At 36.4% G+C, this 21,769-nt stretch overlaps 2 protein-coding genes and 1 non-coding gene across 3 annotated transcripts in view; 1 reads left to right on the top strand and 2 right to left on the bottom strand.

Moving 5' to 3' along the window:
• Nucleotides 1–6,925: 6,925 nt before the first annotated feature.
• On the bottom strand, nt 6,926–20,047 carry LOC140156213 (mitochondrial tRNA methylthiotransferase CDK5RAP1-like). The gene is made up of 10 exons (XM_072179218.1): nt 19,813–20,047; nt 18,327–18,430; nt 17,226–17,361; nt 16,372–16,582; nt 15,038–15,410; nt 12,977–13,074; nt 11,029–11,215; nt 9,710–9,859; nt 8,051–8,191; nt 6,926–7,129 (listed from the first exon to the last, which is right to left on the bottom strand). The coding sequence occupies exons 1-10, from the start codon at nt 19,910–19,912 to the stop codon at nt 7,037–7,039; spliced, it is 1,593 nt and encodes a 530-aa protein (XP_072035319.1). The 5' UTR covers nt 19,913–20,047; the 3' UTR covers nt 6,926–7,036.
• On the bottom strand, nt 16,225–16,298 carry Trnam-cau (transfer RNA methionine (anticodon CAU)). Its single transcript has one exon. It is a non-coding gene; the product is annotated as a tRNA-Met (tRNA).
• Nucleotides 20,048–20,978: 931 nt separating the features above from the next.
• LOC140156542 (protein-glucosylgalactosylhydroxylysine glucosidase-like) overlaps nt 20,979–21,769 on the top strand; it is a 60,176-nt gene continuing 59,385 nt past the window's right edge. The window contains exon 1 of the mRNA XM_072179482.1: nt 20,979–21,145. Within this exon, the coding sequence (XP_072035583.1) occupies nt 20,979–21,145 (167 nt within the window). The remainder of the gene's footprint in view (nt 21,146–21,769) is intronic.

Below are 21,769 nucleotides of genomic sequence, written 5' to 3'. Positions count from 1 at the left end.
TGCAAAAATGATCATAACCAAGTATAATTATGTTATCGCATATATTTAAATACATTTCACAATATCAAACTCACAGGCATTAAATAAGTGCAGTACGGCTACATAGTCCAATGTTGGCATTTCAAATCCATATTTACTTCATTAAACTACCTTTTTATTGTTGAAAACTGTATGCTTACAGTAATAATAAAGAACAAATTGTACATATTTATACATCGTATCTGCAGGATGTTTTTATTGAGAATAAGTCACTTTTGCCATTGATATAAATTATTTTCAGAATGGCGAAACACTACAAATGTAAAAATATTACTTTATGTCTGACATGGATATAGAGGTGAACTGTTCCCTAGTGCCAAGGTTCGCTGGTGTGAAAATAAGGCTTTGCTAATTCGAAAAATAAAAAGGGATCGCTAGTTTAAAAGTTATGCATAAGGATAGGTTTAGGGTAAACTTTTTAGACTACATGTAGTTAGCGGGTACTTTTTATTTTTCGGACTAGTGCACCTTTGGACTAGCGGACCTACCCTCCCCACACAAAGCATTTTAACTTTCTGCTAAAGGTTTCCTTTATCAACCAATTAGGAAATTCCACCCTGACACAAGGGGAATTACCTTACAAAACATTCGGAGTGAAAATCACTCTAAAAAGAGAAATTGTTTTCCCTCACAAGTCTCCTCAAAGAGTGGATTTTCACTATCTCTAAATTTCATGGTTTCATGAATAGATGCAAGCCCTGGATCCAGTGAACCAGGGAACTGCATGCCAGCAAACTACGGTTGCGGATCACTGGATGCAAAGACAATGGTTGTACACAAACAATAAAGTCATTACTCTGTCAAGGTCTGTCTATGACATTTGAATTGATTTGTTTGCAGCCATACACTATAGTCTTGAATATGTAGTAACACTATCAACAAATATACTAGTAAAGGTCTGAAAAAGGTCAATGTAAATAATATTACACAACACAATACCGTAAAACCTGCGTCTACAAGCATAGTATTTTTATGAAAGCTAAATTAATACTGAAACAAGCGTAAATATACCAATACAATAGATTTGTCTTACAATAATACTTGTTTGTATATGCTTGGATCTGTAATTTATTTGCTCAAACTCCACAATGGTGCCTGGATTAATTTAGCTTTCATCAGAAGCACTCTATATTCTTGTAGAGGAGGTTTTACGGTATAGTGTTATCGCTGTCTGCAGCGAGTGACTTTCCAAAATGCAGTAACTTTCTTCTTCAAAGGCTTTCAGATCAACATCCACACTCGGAGTTTATCATGAAGAAGCTTAGAAAGAGCTCATGAATTATTAAAGGTATCCAAGATGAAGATATTTAGCTAAGCCTGCCATCAATACCAGTCAAGAAAGATTAACTAAAACAAACCTCTGCTGTAGAGCTTTGCATTAACAATTAAATTCACATAAATTGCTCTAGTCAATATTAGTATACTTAATGACAACCAGTTACTGCAAAATAATAACTAAATGAACTTTTTTACCATTGTCAATTTCATGTTTTGTTTTATTGACAAATTCATGTGTGCATTCCATACATTGCTTAGTTACCTGTGGACACATAATTTTTTTAACAAGAACAGTTGAGATTCACAATTTGCCACTGATACGTATGTCCCGCTTGATAAAACAACCATTTCTTTATTTCACACTTTTACTGATTTACAATTTAAATATTCAACAAACATGATGACTTTGACGTCCAAGAGAACTCTCGGTAAGCAATTTCAAATTTGTGAGAAATAAGAAAAGTTAAACATGATGACTTTGATTTGGATATTTCACAACTTTTTACTAACTTAATTAAAGTGCACAACAAACTTAATGTAACCCTCGTTAATTATAATTTTAATTACGCCAAAGAAAAATACCCATTTTCCTTGATCATTGTGAAAATACAACATGTACTTTACACTCATTAAAACTTTTGCTTCCTCACAAAGCCAATTAAAATTGGGAAGTTGTTCAATTCAAATGCCCTTGTGCAATTAATTCACTCATTAATTTTGTATCATTGTTCATTAATGATACCTTCATATGGCCAGAAGCATGTTGCACTTTTGATTTTAAACCCTGTCCTTACATCTCAACTTTCCTAAAATCTTTCACAAATGAACTTTTTAATCATTTTCTTAACTGATACAAAAGTCAAGGAATCTAAGTGTGAGCACAGTTTCTGAGTTAAATTAACTGCTGAGAAAGTTTTAGTTTTATGTGCTGGAGAAAATTGTTTTGATTCTTGGGTTTTTCTCATGCTTTTTTCTTCTGATTCTGAAATATATGGTTTGTATCAAAGTTAAGTAAACTAATGCTTATTTAATCACTTCTGTATTACCTAATTACCAGTGTGCAGCTTCTTAGCTGGGAAATCCCTCATTCAACATATAGGCTGCAAAAAACTGCAGCTTGGCTTGGGAAGGCTGCACACTGATAAATAGGTATGGGTCCTGATCCTAAACATAATGCAAATTTTGAACTGGATCAAAATTTAAAATGCCATTTGCCCAACATTATAAAGTGTTCCACCCAGTTGAAACATTAACAAAATATAATCTTATTGTCTTCTGCATTCATCATCATCTAAAGGTACATGTGACACAATCAGGTCTAGGGGGGGGGAAAGGTGGCAAATTTGAAATTGAGATAAAGGCAAAAATATGGAGTAAAAAATGGTAAAACATATAAGAAAATACAGATCACAAAACATTAGAACTTAAGAACCAAGTATGCTAGGCTTGCTAGACCTTTGGTGCTTTCAGTACATGAAAGCCTAATGTTTGTTTGTTTGTATAAGGTAATAATTATAATAACTCAATTTAAATGCGTTCTTTGGCCTCCATGGAGCAGATCACATCATAGAAATGTAACATTCTTCAGATTAAAACAAACACAGATCAACAAAAAAAAAACTTAAACAAGAATATGAGATGGCACTCACTAGAGTTCTGCCATCCCTGGTCTGGACTGCAGGCAACAACTTTTCTCGTCATCTTGTTTCTTCTTTCCTTTCTCCCCCTTTGCCAAAAAGCCTCCACGGTCTCACAGCTAATTATGGTATTATAAACATGCGCTATTTATTTGACTATTGAGGCAGTATTTTTTGACTAAAATACCCATACAAAAAGTAACAAAATATTTATTTTAGCAACCGATTGATTTGTTTAAATGAATGATTCAGCTTTTGACAATTACTGTACAGTGTAACCACCTTATTTTGGTACTAATTAAGCAATCATATCAATTACATACAGTGGAAATTGCTATTTATTTTAAACAAGGAAAGACATTAAACCAATCAGTGATTTCACATTTGTACCACCTGGTTAAAGAAATATTTATTTTAACTTGGGATTAATCAGTTTGGTTGAACATGTTGGACAATTCATAACTATGACCTGCACAGTGCAGCATAACCTCCTCCTCATTGGCTTATTACAGTCTGTCCACATAGAAGTACAAACCAAATCTGTGGCATCGGGGGTTGATGCTTTGCGTCGTCCGCACTGCGTGTTAAAAATTTGTGACACGTAAAGAGCGTGGTGCGCTCGGCAAGTACAAATCGCACAGCAGTTGGCGCGCCAAAGAAGCATTTACACATGCATTGCACTGAAATAATTATTCTCATACCTCCAGTTTCCGAGGTCTATTTACTTTGTACTTCTATGTGGACAGACTGTAGCACACTAACAAACAAACAAACAAACAAAATTAACAATGTCTCCAATTAACTTTTGACCAGTAAAGTACAGTGTAACCTCCTCCTCAATGCTAATTAGTAAATTCACTTCAATACTAAATTTAATGCTAATAATTGGTTGTACAATTATAAGTTTGTGACTCCAAAAGTACATGTCATTGTCACAGCTGGTTGTGTTTGTTGTTGATTATTTTCACTTGTGAAAAGCAAAACAATATTGAAAGTGTTGTTTTATTTTCACTTTCCTAAAAATATCACAAAGCTTGTCACTAGACCAGTCGGACTGAGGGTTTTCGGTCTTTTTTGAAGGAAAGGTGAATGTCAAAACTTGTGAATTGTTGCCCATAATTTTTTTCAGGGGTGGGGCAGGGTGTTGAAATGCCTGTGAAGCATTAAAAAATATTGACTAAGAAGGGCGCAGAATCGATCTAAGGGGTGCTGAATTGGTCAATTCAGTGTCCCCCTAAGACAGCGGCCTCCCTAGCTATGCCACTGGGCTATCTACTCCATATCCCCCGATCTAGATATGGCCCTGAATATCAGTACAATGATTTGTTTCTGAAAACTATAAGCTTTAAATTAAATGGACACTATTGCACATTAATATCCTTCATGTAATATTTCGTGTAAGAAAGCCCAAGCTAATCCTAACCCTAATTCCAACACCAACTCTAATCCTATAATGAAAGACAGAGATAAAAAGACTAGTTTCCATCTGACGTCATCTGCCAATCAAATTTGAGTACGGTTTGTTTACAAGTGTCGTGATGATATGAGTTGCTGAACACATCGGTAAAACCTGGCGCCTTATTGTTAATGTTGCACCTTCAAACATACAAACCATTTTGCCATTTTCTGCTATTCCTTTTCTCCGATCGGCACCAGATAAATCGACCTTCCTTGTACGCACTATTAACCAATCAAGGATCGTAGGGAATTTGATTGACAGTGACGTCAGACGCAAACTAGTCTTTTTTTATCTCTGTCTTCAATTATAATTACATGAAGGAATAACCCAATCAATCATGAGTGGTATTATAATGTTTCATCATTTCATAATATAATTCTTTAGCTAAAAATTGAATGCAATTTCATTAGTTCCTCACAGGTGAGGTGGTGCTAGATGTCAGCTCCCCCTCCCTTGTCCCTTCTATAGCTACAATATTGTATTCTCTTTATTGAATGGTAGAGACAATGAAATATTGAAGCCAGCTCCAAGGATATTTATTAAAGGTTATGAAGTCAATCATATTCCATCAAATCTCACATTTTCAAATAAATTTGACCAAATATAGCAGCAAATATTACACTTATTTGACTAATACAGATTTTAACTAACACTAACCAAAAGCATTGAAAAGAAAATATGCTACTAAAATTGGTAAAAATAAATCCATAATTATGTAAATGGAAGACCATCAGAGCTGTATATATTCAAAAATAACTTGGGACACTCGAACACCTGGCCCAAGGCACATCATTAATTTCTATATACAGCTGCATGCACTGGGATCCACTAAATGCTCATCTATCAGGCCACAGTTCTTTAACCCTAATATATTTGCACATTCATTGAATGACCTTTGAAAATGTGGGTACAAAAACTCATACTCTGCAACTTGAGGTCAAATTTTACCCTATGAATGTTTAATTAAGGTTATTATACTATGCCATTGGGATGAGGTCATTGTGGTCCATAATAATGTTATAGTCCCCTGATTTCTGGTAAATATTGCATGCATAAATCACACCCATTCCATCCTGAGTGAACAAGGAAAAGTATATCTTATATAACTCTGAATTATGAGATTACAATATGGTGGACTGGGCTTTGGGTTCTCATAACAATCGTATCTTTTATATAAATATCCAGCTCTGAGAAAAAAATGATCTACCATCAGGCCGTTGCAACTCATATACCAGCACAATGCAAAAAAGTGGGGACACCGTCGGCTTCCCCCGTGTATTATTCGCCGGTGCCATTATCACGTGACTGAAGAAAAATGCTGCTGCCACCACTTAATTAGAGACAGAGAACCGCCATCTTCATTATGAATATATGAATATATAATTACAGAAAAATGCTGCTGCCACCAACGATAGCTAGCGATATAGGCTATGTAAATCGCGTATTTATATAAGGACTTATTTTTTGTCACTGTCCTCACGTCAGTGAACGGAGTTGCAAGTCCATCGCACTTTGTGCTCTATTATTCGTCCATGCTACCATTAGTAATTAATTTGAATGCATGACACAATTGGAATACATATATTCCAGTAAAATTATAGTTTATATAATGATGATAACCATGGACAATTTCAAGTTCTTGATTGTAGTACTGGTCACAGAGGTGTGTCTTTTGTCGGGGATCAAAGAAAACATTTGCCCAGTGAACATTAGTTTGGCCCGATTTTACCGGGATATCTGCCTGTGCAGCTTGAGAAAATTTAAGTTTCATACTATTTGAAGTGCAGGTCGATATATATTGGGATCATATTGCACAATGCATGCAAAAATGTGCAATTTTGCACTATTTTATACCAAAATCAAGGTCCAAATATGTGCATATTTAAACAGTACTAAGAACCAGGAATGTTATTTTTTAAGTTGTCGGGAGGGGGGGGGGCAATCATCAATCGCTAAGTTCTTGTCAGCAGCTGTTATCAATACCTTTGTCTCATTCATTGTAACTAGCCAAAAACATAAACAAAGTGTCTGATCTTGGTTTTTTGTTATAGTTTGATCAGCTCGTAATAGGCGGGAAATGTTAGGCCTTTACCGCTATGCCGAAAAGTCTAGATACTTATCAATGTGTTTTGCTCTCAATACATTATGTAGACATTGAAATATTCACGACTGGCAATACAAAAGATGTGTATCATTGTATTTATATAAGTTAGGTCTTTAGTAGGAAACTTTCTTTCGCGAAGGCACCATGTCAACAATGCTTAGAAAAGCTGCTTTTTGCCTTGTAAAAGTACGTAATTTTTCTTTTTCTCCGATCAGCACCAGATAGATCGGTCTTCCTTTTACACGCTATTAACCTGTGTAAACCAATCAAGGATCGTAATTGACAGTGACATCAAACGCGATAAATTCTTTTTATCTCTGTCTTTAATTATAGCTAACACACTTTTTCTCTTCAAACACTGAAGATAACAATGCATAGGGGTCAGCTATCACTAATGAAGTTCTTTACTGGTTGCCGCAGTAGAAAGAAATGCCTGTATACCCTTCTCCTTGGAGTGATATCCTTGTAATGTGCTATGGTACAACGGTAAGCCCTTCAACACTTGTGATGTAAAGTCTGTTACCTGATTCCATTCTCCTTGGAGTGATATCCTTGTAATGTGCTATGGTACAATGGTAAGCCCTTCAACACTTGTGATGTAGAGTCTGTTACCTGATTCAAAAAGAAACATACACAAATGTAAAAAAGAATGAAAAAATTGTCATAATATGTGACGTAATCAAACAAAACGAGCACAAAGTCAAGATATTTCAATTTTGGAAATGTTGGTGCTGTGAAAAGGAACATTAATGTTTCTATCATCTATTGTTAAAAAGTTATTCAAAGTTTAGTCATTACAAACACAAAGGAATTGCATTCATAAGAATACCAACACATTTTCCCCCATATATATCTGCAGACTAATTTTGCTTGATCAAAATATCAGACAATCAAAATTCCAAATGAGAAACATGTAACAATGACTTAGGCCCTTTGGTTATGAGGGTGACAAAATTATGAGCTAATTGGTGACAGGAAAAACATCATCTTTACTATATTCACAAACATGAAAAATACTCTGAGGAGATCTAGGAATTAGAGTATAGAGATGAACTCTTGCATTGAGCATTTTGTTTGAGCCTGGTCCCATCAAGACCAAGCGTGTCTCCACACTGAGCGACCGTTTAAACAAATAAACAAACCTCTAGGTCTGGTTTAGAGACATCCCCCCCCAGCAACCAGCCAAGCATATCAGTCAAACATCAATAGCCAGTAGTCGTAGTAGTGACCAGCCTTACTCTCTTGTGACTCGTGCTGCAACACTCACTACTTGGACATCGCGATCAGAGAAAACTGAGCCATGTGCTCTGTGATCACCTCGTTTACGACTCATGCTGCAGTGCTCGCTACTTGCCAATGGACATCGCAATCAGAGGGAACCAAGCTATGCGCTCTGTGCTCACCTGGTTCACGACTCGTGCTGCAGCGGTTGCTACTTGGACATTTAGATCAGAAGCAACTAAGCCAGTGCTATATCAACTCCTCAGTGTGTAGAATTATTCATAATACAACATTTTACTTCAAACATCTTACCTTTACAACAACATAATCTCCAGGTTGCATAGGTCTTGTGACCTTTGACCCTACTTCTACAGCTATAGGATCTCCTGGTATAATCACCCTGATATTACCATCATTCCTCCCAGCCAGAGCTGTGACAGACTTCTTGCTTTTCTGAAATTGAGAAATTGAGAAATTGAGAAATGGAAATGTCATATAATTGCATTTTGGCAAAAAGGACCATGCATGGTTGATTACACATTTTGTGCTTGTTCATGCTTATATTTATTTGTTTTTAATCTGATACTTCCTCACTTGGGATTCTCAGACATTCTCTTGGGGGGAGGGGGAGGGGAGGGAGGGGTTGTTCCATCTATTGCACTTACCTGATTCTCTCATCTGTAAAAAGGGAACACCCTGCGAAATCCCTATTGGTTTGTACAGGGCCTTTCAGTTCCAGCCACCTTTCTGAGCATAGCAAATACCAATTTGCCTTTTCTGTTGTAATTATTGGGACTTTATTCCCCCGCTAAGAAATTAAACTTTTTCAATTGTTTCACAAAGAGGTCTTTATTTTATGGCATGTTTTGTGATTTCCCCCATTGAGTGCAGCGGTAAGTGCAAACAACCAATCGGATAAAGCGATCCATCGCAAGTGACATCATGCAGACTGCCCGAATTTTCCTCATCATATTATCTAGAATATGATTGAGTTTTCATTGTCATAACATACCAAAGATACAAATATCTTTTTTTTTTTTAGATATCCTATCCAGTGCCTCAGCTAAAAAATGAGTTTCTGAGCTTCATTGACAGGTGACGTCAGACACAATCTAGTCTTTTTAATGCAGTTTCAGATTTTAGCTAACACACTGATCTCACATATAAGAGTAAATTGTGACACCAATTAACTTTAACCCCATGAGAACTACCTGCCGATTGGCCAAAAAAACGGTTTCATTATCAATTGGACCAATCAGCAACATTGTTAGAATACTTTCACCACACAAAATAATTGGGGTGAATTATTTGCAGAGCTCCATTCTGATTGGTGATTAAAGTAAATATATCATGTAACTAACCAATCGGAGGCAATGTTAGATCGGCAGGTAGTGCTCAGGGGGTTAATAAACCAACCTGCAAATTATGGTTTAGTTGACAAACAGTCAAATGAAACTCTTATCATCAACAGAGGGCACTATAATAAACATTTAACTTTGTAAAGGAGATCTGAATAATTGTAATCCTCAAAAACACATACATACGTACAAACAGGTTTGTCCCATGCAGAAACACACTTGATATTTTGAAATTCATGATAGAAAAATAGATTATTTGTTATTTTAACCCTTGATCCCAACACAAAACTAAAATGTACCTCAAATATGACCTTTGTCAGGATACTGTCAACCCAAGGGCCCCGTTTCAAAAATCTTATGATGGATATTATGATTGATTTACCCCACATAAACTCCTATTAAATCAATTATAAGATCGGTCACAAGTGTTTGTGAAAAGGGTGGTCAGGGGGAAGATACCTCTTGGACATGTGAGGATGAGTGTCAAACCTGTAAGGCACAGCCCTGGTTCCAAGGACCATGAAAGCTTGTTTCAACTTTATGTCCAGCTTTCCTGAGGAACATGGTTGTCTCTACTGCCCAAATATTTATGTCCATGAACACCAAAGCTTACCCCTTCAATCAGCACCAACTGCTGTGTTCCAATCTGTTTAGCATTCATCTCTGCCATTCCTATCCTACTAATTGATATTATCTCTTGTAGCCGTCTCTGCTTTACCTCCTCTGGAACATCATCTTTCATCTTGTGATATGCATGCGTTTTCTGCAAGGAAAGGAAATTGAGTGTAGAACAGTTTTGAATGACGACACAATTTATGTACCAAGTTTGTGTTATGCCTTTAGTATATTCATTTTGTCTATTAGCTTATAAACAAATTGAGCTTCAAAGGTTGGAGGTTTACATAATTACAAATACCGTAAAAACTTGATAATTAGCATATGTGCTTACTATCGAGCGCTATTTTTTTATGTCGGACATATCTAGGCATTAACAGCTAAAATCTAGGAGATAACGCTGACAAAACTTCGGCCAGGCACAAGTGACCTGGTGAACGAAGGGGGTCGCCGTAGATAGCTGGTCGGGTATTTTTACAGGACAGGCAAGTGTAACCGACAATCGGGCGTTACCCTGATCGGAACCGCCTGTAAACGAGGTCTTTTATCATGGATCATCTGCCCCGCCATAACCAGATGAACCATGGGGAGAGCGGAGATTTAAAAATTTTTTTTTTTAGGTCCTGCAGGGAATCGAACCCGGGACCTCTCGCACCAAAGGCAAAGACCTTAACCAGTGTGCCACCATGAAAACATGAAATTGTACCAAAGTCTGGCTCTTTACCAACTGAGCTAATGGGGTTGAGACACAGATTTGCAGGTTTACTTTTTCATATATAACTATGTGTATCGATGATTTGCTCAAAACCCTTTACACTTTGGTGGACGGGGCTCTTCATGTTTGCATGTTTTAAAAGCGCTCGATAGTAAGCACATATGCTAACTATCGACTTTTTATGGTAATTGATTTATGCTTAACACCAGTCTGCCTTCAGACATTTACAAGCCGTCAAATTGTCTTATTATATCATTCCCTTTATTCTTTGACTTTCTCTACATTCCTCTCTCTAGTTTGATTTCTTGATTCCTTCCTCCTCTCTTGCTTTTTCTCACTTTCTATCTCTCTACCTCTATGTCCAATGAAATGCATCCATGTCACTGCCACATCAGGGTGAAAATGGTAGATGCTCAGTGTGTCTGTCTGACTGCCTGCATATCTCTCTCTCTCTCCCCCTCCCTCTCTCTCCCCCCACTCTTTCTGTCTGTCTCTCTCTGTCTGTCGGGGTGTGTGCCTGTCTGTCTGTCGGGGTGTCTGTCTGTCTGTCTGTCTGACTGCCTGCATATCTCTCTCCCTCCCTCTCTATATTTTTAGCTTACCTGTCTCATACTATAAGCAAAGAGAAATGCATAGTTGTATTTGATCAGCCTTAGCAATGACAATGTATCCTGATGCTCAGCTTCTGTCTCTCCACAGAACCCTGTGATGAAGTCACTACTTAGAGACACATCTGGTAATATCCTCTGTACATGATCTACCAGCTCAATGTATGCTTCACGAGTGTACCTGTTGTAATATAATAAGATATAAGCTGTAATAATGACAATGTACCCTGGTGTTCAGCTTCTGTCTCTCCACAGAACCCTGTGATGAAGTCACTACTTAGAGACACATCTGGTAATATCCTCTGTACATGATCTACCAGCTCAATGTATGCTTCACGAGTGTACCCGAGGTATAAGCACAAAAATATATCTTATTATAGAGTCCGAAGTTTACCGTTTTCTAAAATCCATTTTCTGTGTTGTAATCTGTGTTGTAAAATATGTAAATCCATGTTTTATGAATAAAGCTTATAATGTATAAACAATGATTATGAATGATATTAATGTCACAATAAAGTGTTCAATATCGCGATCATTGATCGATCAATATGCTCTGATTGGAATATTCTTACGAAAATAGGACGACTGTTACGATGTTTGGATGGATAGGGGGTTCATGCCTTGGTATAATACCTTTATTTTGGTATTATTAAACAGTATTTTTTTATCATAAAAATTGACACATTGTTTTTAACATTTATTTCTCTCATCTTTTAAAAATTTTTGTCATGTCATACAAAAATGCCATTTTCTGTGTTTTACCTCCGATTCCGTGATTTTTTTCCGTTTTCCGTAAAACGGAAAACTTCGGACTATAGCTGAACTAAGCTGCACCTGAAGAGAATGAGATATCAGAATTTGAACCTGGACCTTTGGCCAAGAAAAATGACTTATGATCAAATCAGTAAACTCAAGAATCAAGTCATCCAAAATCACCACTACTTTTCTGAATTTGTTTACAAGAACTTATTATCTTTATTACTTTATTTCTTTTGACTAGTGCAGTCAGTGATGTCTATACGTTGAGGCAGCTGTTTATCACATGCATCTATGAAGTTTGTTTTTTATGTATGTGTGAGTAGGCTAGCACTTCTAGTGAATGTGGATGATTTGAAGTAATGCACAATGAAAGTTGCTCTGATGTCCCTGCTGCACTTGGCAAAATGCGTAAATCAAGAAGTATGGGGAAATATGATTTGGAATCTTGGGTCAACATACAGAACATCAGTTATATTTTGATGCTGTAAATGTCTTTGATAATTGGTCTGTAGAGACTTGGTTTAATGGCAGTGAAGCATAATTTTTTTTTTCATTTCTTTGTCAACTTGGAAGGAAAGAAAAATTTGTACACTTGAATATTCAAGTGCAGTATCGAATCTGCAGCTTACTTGTCACATATGATGGAAATAACCACTGCAATATATTGCATCTTTAAAAGTTATCCCTAAATGCAAGCCAATAAAACTAGTCTCATCTTGCAGAATGAATCGCAACAATATCAAAAGATTTAAACAGGTGTTTGGTAACATCCATTTCACAACTTAAACATTGTAAACTCTTGTCATATCTTCTGTTTAGATCCCCTGTAACCAAATGTATGTGTCTTGATCCATCTAATACATCACAAATGTCAACATCTTCACAGATATCCATAGGCGTATATCCCGGGGGCATGGAGGGATAAATCCCCCCCAATATTTTGCCATGGGGGATGGTCCATACAATCATCCCCCTAATGATGATGCCTGTATATTTCATCAGTTTAGCTTCATTATGGCAAAATTGTTCGCTCGCTTCGCACGCATTTGTACCATAAACTTATTCTGTTGCCAAAAGGAGCTGGATTCACTATACTTCAGTCAAAATACCCCCATGTCAAAAATAAATCTACGCCACTGTAGAAATCTTGAATACAAAACGTTACAATTGCCCAAATCCTTACCCTCTTCTCATTCTGTGCAGGACATCACTATTGCCGCTTTGAGCTGGGAGGTGAAGCTGATTACAGATATTTGGTCTCTCTTTAATCATATGTAGCACCTGTAACAAACAAATACAACTCTGATTAACTCTGATTTCAATGAAGCAAACAAACGAGCAAAAAAAAACTTAACTAACAGACCACAGTGTGAGAAAAAGTTTTAAAATCACTCCAACCTGCTCAGAATTACTAATTACGCTGTCACAAGAAAGATGTTCTTTCGTATGTTTTTTGTAAACCTACGTTAAATCCACACCATTGATTTACACACAATTAAACAATGTAAAATGCAAACAAACATTTTTAATTGATAATGCCTTATTCTTCACCAATCTCCTCACTGACAGAACTTGATATAACCTATATACAATATAACAATTATTAATGCAACTGGAACGATCTTTCAACTGGCAAAGATAACCTTTGACCTGTAATTTATTACAGGTCAAAACACATGATGTCATCAATGGTGTGTAAAACTACGATAATTGATACAAATTAGATCATATCAACAATCAGGATTAGTGAAACAACAGACTTGACAGAAGTTTCGTCATATTTTTGCTCATTTTCACTATAGGTTACCCAGGACATTTGAAACAATTCCATACTATTCATTCAGCACTTTCAATAGAATATAACATCCTCAGTTTAGAAATTATTATACTTAGTTTCAATCTGTACCCAGAGCAGCCAGCACACATAAATGTTGGCAAAAAAAACCCAGTGCATCTGGCCGGATTCGAACCAACGACCTTCGTATTACTAGTATGACACTCTAACCAACTGAGTAACAGAGGCACATTGGAGAAGAGCAGAAGATTGAAATCTACAGATAGGGTTTTTGTTTTTCAATATTAATGTGAGCTGGCTGCTCTAGGTACATATTAAAATTTGTTCATACTCAGTTTAGATAAACATTACACACAGATGGTGTCAAAATGCTAAATCAGAGTGTACCAACATGTTGCTCCCTCCTAGTAGAAGTGAAGTCCATGGAAGACAGCTGAGAAATGCAGCCCATATCTCCAAATTGCGTGCGCGCACAAGAAGATTTGCCGAAAGCCCCATTCCCTACTGTATTAATCTGTTGAATAAGCAGTAGTAGCTTGCGTGCTGGTGGCTTCACATTGTGCCCTTTTGCATCTCTCTGCTGTTTTTCCATGACAAGTTGCCTTTTTTCTTATTTTTTTTGCTTTATATTTATGTGTAATTGGTTTCTTTCATAATATTTGTTGTGTTTCTTGTATAATGCAATTCGGCCGTTTGGCCGCGATGTTGTGCAGGTTAATAAAATCATATCATATCAAAATGATTAGTACTCATACATAGGACAGTTTTCGTGCTATTTTCTGAACAAAGGCTATAAGTCTCATCTCTTTGATTTCCGCTATAAACTCTGCAATCTGGCACAAAATTTGTTGGGAGACTTTTTTAAGCCACGATGCACATGAATAGTGAGTAGAGTGGGAAATAATACTATACCTTTATAAGAAAGAAAGAGCTAAACAAATAATTTAAAAATTCATTTTTTTTCAAAGCTGGATATAGTTATCATTTTAATTACTTTTGCTTCTGTTGAACAGCTAACACTGCATGCCAATTAAATGTGTCCCTGACTGTTCAATCTTTTTAAAAACTTTTGTGAAAAAATTTGTTGAAAAAGTGCAATTACACCCAAAAATACTGCAATTGCATTTTCCTCTGGTGCTTATCGATAGGGATGCCTTCACCATTTAGGCCACTGATAAACTGTGGTTGAACTGGATACTAATGCAGGCATTTGAGGTATACAATACACACATACAAATGCATTTTTATAATCAAATTTTGTGCTTCGTCAATCCCCCTCTCCTCCAAGTAATATAGCATGATCATCTGCCACTCAACAGGATGCATAATATGTGTATGATTGTGGGTTGTAGAAGTGGGCCTTGATCTTTATTATCTTGCATTTATGGCATGCATTGGTACAGGTTTGTCATTTTGAAACACCTGTGTAGTCACAAACATAGCACTCACCTCATCTGGGAAGTCCTTCGGGTGTGGTGAAGTAAATCTTATCCTCATCTCTGGGTCAATTTCAGAAACTTTCTTCAGCAGATAAGAGAACCTCAATCCTCCTTTCTTGCTCTTGTAGATTGTATTAAACCCTCTAGCCATAGATGTGGCTTCATCTACGACATCACTAACACCAAACCCATAATAGGAGCTTTCTGATGTATCACGGTAGCTGTTGACATTTTGACCCAGTAGTGTGACCTCTTTGACCCCTTGACCTGAGAGTGACCTGACCTCTTCTAGGATGGATGAGATTGGTCGACTTCGTTCTCTTCCACGGGTGAATGGTACGATACAGTAACTGCACATGTTGTCACAGCCTCTCATGATGGACCTGAGGGGAATAATGAAGGAAATAACCATGATACATGTACTGATTTCCCTAAATAACATTTTCCTTTCACCCAGTTGCCTTTCACCTATCCCCAGTGGTTTGAAACTTACATCTGATTTAAATGAAATTTGAAATTTCTGTTTACTGTTACCATTTCATGAACTTACTGAACCATTTCATAGAAAGATATATAAACATTTGATTTGCACAATTATTCTCATCAGTGTGATTGAAAGGAAGAATGAATTTCATCTGTTCATAACATCTGTTTTAAAGGTTTCTACATGTTCTGAGGGAGATAATGAGGGAAAAGGTAAATAAGTTAGCTCTGTTGAATCAAATGACCTGTCCCTAAATTATAATTTTTCATATCCTATTTCATGTTTTCAGATGGGCATTTTTTCCCCATATAATAATGTGCGCAAGATAGATTAAGCATAAATATAGCATTTCTGCTCATAAATGTAATTTTTAACAAAACCGAAAAAGAAACAAAGTATTGCAAGTTTTCCTTGCAAATGACTAGTGTATTTTTTGATTGTGTACCGTCATAATGTGTATACATTAACGATTCCACAGCATCAAATAATGTCCCTGGCGTACCATATCAATTGACAGTATTTTACATTTACTAGTGTGCCACCATATAGAAGGACTTGAGGTGCATCTGTTTTTGACACATGTATTGTTATGATGTTCCAAACCCATATGTTTGAGTAATGAATGATACCCCTGATCAACACTCCTCATGAATAAACATAATTTTTTCACCAGGTTTGCCGTCGCAAATAATAAAGGAGACAAGTAGAAAAAGTGATCCCGCCTGGGAATCGAACCCAGGACCTCAGGTTTATGAGACCTGTGCCTTAACCACTCGGCCACGGGTTTAATGATTAGGCTGGTTGAAATTCAAATCCATAAGCGGTCACTTTAAACACTTCTCATGCAATGGCTTACTTACACAAAAGCAGACTTGGCTTCCTGATTAAGCCTCACAGGGATCACATCAGCATATGTCTCATCCATGGATAAAATGACATTTATCGCTGCTTGGCCTGAGTCTGTCTCTGAGAGTAATCTGGGAAGGTCCCTGTATGCATCGGGACCAGCAACTACATCTACTATCTTGCTTCGCTCCACTATCTTTCTCTTGAGACGCTCTGCCATGCAACCTGTGGAATTCATACAAAATACAATTTATACAAAATAGATGAATATAGAACACTCTGTTTTATTTCTTGCTACATCTTGACTCTTTTTAATTGGGAGCTTTGTCAGAGGGGTTCATATTTTTGGCCAACAAAGTCCAATGCCCACTGAAGCCACTTACAAATTCAGGGTCTGAATTTCATTTCACTGTGCAGGAATCAATCCTGATTCTTGCAGAGTAAAATTTGTGGGAATCATTCCATTCTTGCCAATCAACTTCTGTCTAAACTACAAAAGTTTGCGAGAATCTTAACGAGAATTGATCCTTGGATTCTTGCCAAAATTCTAACCCTGCAAACTCTATATATACTATCACAAATTACTTGTCATTCTACTAGGATTATGGCTAAAAAAAACACAAATTTGTTTTTATTTGCTAGTTGACCTCTAGCAGGCAAGAGAATTACCAGCAGCTAAGAGGTTAAAGAGGAAATAGCCACATGAGGGTTGACATTTTTGTCACACATTCATACACACAGTCCATAGTCCCCACCTCGAATGCATTCGGCAGGGACATTAAAACACAAATCACTGATGAAACTGTTGAACGTTCCACCTGCTACATTAAAATTGATCCGCTGCATGCATCCATTTAATCCTACTCACCAAGCAAGCCAATTTTCAAGGGTGTTTTATTTTTAGGCCTTCTGTTCTTGAGATGCTGTAACTGCTCCAATCTATTCCATATTTTCTTCTCTGCATTTTCTCGTATTGAACAAGTTACAACCAGCACTACATCAGCCTGGGTGTGATGCAAACAAAAACAATTCAATTTACAGAGACTTTGTTATAATTTTCATATCATTACCGGTACCCAACAAGTATGATAATTGCACTGATTATGCTAATGAAACAAATTTGTATGATGATTGCACTAATGCATTTAACTCATCTTTTAGCCAAATTGAGTCTGTGTTTTCACTCAACGTGTACATCTACCCACTTCATTTAAAACTAATCTCAAATTTCATGTACGGTTACTCCTGATTCCACAAAAATACAGCACCAATTTTGTGACTTCTTTCCATATGTATGATTTTAAACTACTTCTGAAGACTGGAAAGAAATACTTGTAACCACAAAACAGGCTCCTGGGAAAGTGGATCAGCTGATCATTTCTGATGTGATGGACGAAATATCAAACAGTGAGTAAAATCAATTTTGGTTTTGACAAGCACAATAATTATTTCTTAGATCATTTTAATTTATGAAGATTGACGTGGTCAAGAACAACTTGTTATTGCACTAGTTGTAGTAGCTACAAATTTTGAACGTCACAGTCGGAGCCGTGAGTTCCAATTATTGGAACTAGTTATTGCACTAAGGGCTCATATTGAAATACCCTACCACGCTTTCACACAGAAAGAAGGCAGGATTCCCCTCGCTAAGCCCGTGCCTCAGGAAAGCTCGGTCATAAAACGGATTATAAAGATGGATTATATGCATCAGTGATACACCCTGCCTTTTGAAGTGGTCCATGATGAATGGGAAGAAAACAAACTGACTATGGCTCATCGCACAACCCAGGAAAGCGTGCTCCTTAAATTTAAGTGGCTAATTGCAGTGTTATAATCACACAGGATTTTAACAAATGAAGGCTAGCATAGGAAAGCTGCAGGATGGCGCACACCTTCCTGTGTAAGGGAATTTCAATATGAGCCCTAACTGTACCATATACTTACATTGCACTAACTGTACCATACTTACATTTGCTATATCGTTAACTTTAAGAAACCCATTTTTCTGCAATATAGACCATGCAATTTCTGTGTCGTTAACATTCATCTGACAGCCATATGTTTCAAAGTAAACTGTAAGGATGAAATATGGGATTTGATTAAAACATGTGCCAAAACTTATGCAGCTAAGGGGCTGTCATTTTCTTCGGAATAGTGGGTCTTGAATAATATTTTACACCAAAAATAGGGGGGTTATAAAATTATTAAGGGCAGGTGACTCAAATTTTTTGCACGCTACGTGCACATTCTTTTAACTTACAATCAAAATGTAAAATCAAATCAAATTTTTTGTGTGCTCCATGCCCTTTCTTTGCACTTGCAATCAAATTTTTTGTGAACTTTGTATCTTAGTTCCAATAATGGAGTCTGTGTGGGTGGTAGGGGGGTCATAAAATTTTCAGTCCACGATAAGGGAGTCATAAAAATTGACTCCAGTCAGCAACATATTCATGACCTCCCTTCCGAAGAAAATGACATCTCCCTGGCCATATTAGGGTTAAAATTTTGACACCAATCTGCAAATTGATTCTGACTATTAAAGGTTCTTGAGTTGTAAATTGAATTTAAGTTACAACATGTATACATGTCACATCTTGTTGTGCATATTTCCAGACATTTAAACTTGAACTTCAGAATTAATTAAATTGCACGCTTTATAGCAACATTTAATAACTGGTTCTATACTTCGGGCCCATTCTACGCGTGAAAAACATACATACTTTTACTACTTTCATCCTCAATCCTTAAATATATATTGGTCCCTATTTTTGGAAAATCCTTAGTTAGGTCCCTGTCCCTCTTTTAGGTAAAATTACCTCTGGAAATGAGCAAAGGTTGGGAAGCTGGAGCCACAAATCCCTGTCAAAAATGATTTAGTAACCTCTTGGGTATCAGGCAAACTACTAGTATGAATTTTGTTAACTGTTAGGGATGCACCATTAGATATTATCGGGGGAGCTAGGAAAAAAAAGTTTTGCCTCACTGATGAGTAAAAAAAAAAATTTGCCTCACTGAGTAAAAAAAATAATTTTGCCTCACTGATGAGCAAAAAAAAAAAATTTTCCCCTACCCAGCTGTGTAACATTAAAAAAAAATTTTGCTTCCAAAGGCAGCGAAAAAAAAAAATTTCGGCGGCAAAAAAAAAAAATTTATGCCTGACCCAAACTCCGTAGCCCCCCCGATAATATCTAATGGTGCATCCCTTAAAGCAGGCCTTCTCAACTAGTTTATTTGAGTGATCATGAAGTGCCAAATGATAAGCTTTATCGGGGTCCAGGGGGCAGCGCCCTGGAATTTAAGGTTTTTTAAAGGTCAAGATTTATGTGGAAAATTTTTTTAATTACCGTGCACCACTTCAACTGACTCCAACTTAAAAAGCGCCACAAGTGGTGCGCGGGGGGGGGCAGTTGAGAGGGCCTGGCTTAAAGCTAAATATCATCTGTTTGCATACATACCATTTCGATTTCTACCATCCGAAATATCTGCATTTAAGTACGGGATGGAATCGAGATCAGTTTCTTGACCTTGACTAAATAAATTATCTTGATGAGGCATAGAAGCTGCAATAAAATCGCCAAGACCTGGGCCAGAGTCTAATTTATCTTTAAATGTTTTCTGATTTTTCAAGTCTGTTGTGTAAGTTCTTGCATTGCATGTATCACAAGACGTTGTTCTGGTTGTCGAATTCCACAGTCTAGTCGTCGATTTATTTGCGTAACAATTTATGTGAGCTTTTCTAGTAGGATAAGAACCATAATTTCCCGAAAACCAAAATTGAAGACGATAAGAATGTATTAAAGAATATTTTCTAAATGATTGTCGACACAAATTCAGCCTAGAATGGCTAAAAATTGCTCTACATTTGACGGCAGAAAAGGCCAGATTTCTTCGTATGGGCGCCGCCATTTTGGATTTTAATCAGGCTCTTTCAAAACATCCTAACATTTTGTCATTGTTTTATATCCAATTTCCCATTAAGAATTAATTCAGCCCAATTAATTAAAGTCAAATTACTAAAAATAATTAATTTTATGGGTAAATTATATAGTAATTAAACCTATGCCAAATAATCAATTTAGATTTGCAAATTTCCTTGAGTGATCATATGATCTGTGAGTCACATGACTAAAATGGTCTGCTAGAAAAACATCCAGAGTGACATGTGAATGGATGCAGGTGATGTGCATGTTTGTTTTGATGTTTAATTGTTTATACGTAGTTATACTAATCAAATATCATCCATTGAAATTATATGTCATTTTAATATTATGATATTTGCAGTAGTACTGCTGGTGTAATTGACTAAGCTTAATAGGCCCTTCGCACTTAGTTGATTATTTATTAGTTTCCTGTTACTCCATTGTGTAAAAAAATCCTGGGTGCCTGGTTAATATAAACCTTGAATAACATATTTTTATTTATCAAAATTCGACTATGGCATAGTCTAACCTACGATCATTTCTGCTGACAGAATTTGCAAGAAAGATTTTGGATAATAAACAAGATTTCCTGCAAGTATCTAAATTGTAATTTCTTTTCATCCTTTTCCATTTCTCTCCACAGACGTACAGTCACTATGGGAATTTATACCAAATTAGTGTGCATTATCTTTCTTATATCCATGACATTAACAGCTTATATATCAGATAGAGATGATGCATCTGACAGAATTGCCAAGAATTTTCCATACAAACCTGGACATAAGCCTGATGTATTAGCTGGAGGCTGTCTGTGTAATAAGAAATACAAAGATGTATCCAGTAGACCAGATGTGTTTGAAAGTCCTGAGTAAGTTTTGGAATATTTCCAAGTGGTATTTGACCAATGAGAATACAGAATTCTTATCAACTATAAAAGGATAATAGTATCCTCAATTATTCCATTTTAAAAGTTGAATGCAAGACAAACGAGGCTAATTCCACCATGATGGACAGGACACATTAAATTGACCCCCTTTTTTTTATAGGAAACCATAGCAAAGAAAAAGTTCATGGGAGAAACTCAAGTTACTTTAATAAAAAGGCATATATATTCAGTGATTTGCTCATCCAGAGGATTGTAAAAAATCATATTTTGGCAAATTTCTTGCCCCCCCCCCCCCCCCAATTGTACCCTCCGCCAGGGTTCATAATTATTGCACAGCCCCTCAACTTTTTCATCCTTATATATTTGATCAAGCAAAATCAGTTAGAACTCAGCAATCCTAGTTTTGAGATATGGCCCAAATAATGTGTGTAGGGGTGAAAAATCAAAATTGACTTGTTTGCAAAAATGGAAGGTAATAAAACATTCATTTTCTACATGAAAATATTTTTGATGAAATTCTGAAGGGAAAATGTTAAAAAAGTGACTTTATTGACCCCATCCTACTTTGATAATTGTCAAAAATTTTGTGACATTATTCCAAAAGAA

This window comes from Amphiura filiformis, chromosome 7 (assembly GCF_039555335.1).
Source record: "Amphiura filiformis chromosome 7, Afil_fr2py, whole genome shotgun sequence".
NCBI lineage: Eukaryota > Metazoa > Echinodermata > Ophiuroidea > Amphilepidida > Amphiuridae > Amphiura > Amphiura filiformis.
This window is presented reverse-complemented; position numbering and strand designations above follow the sequence as displayed.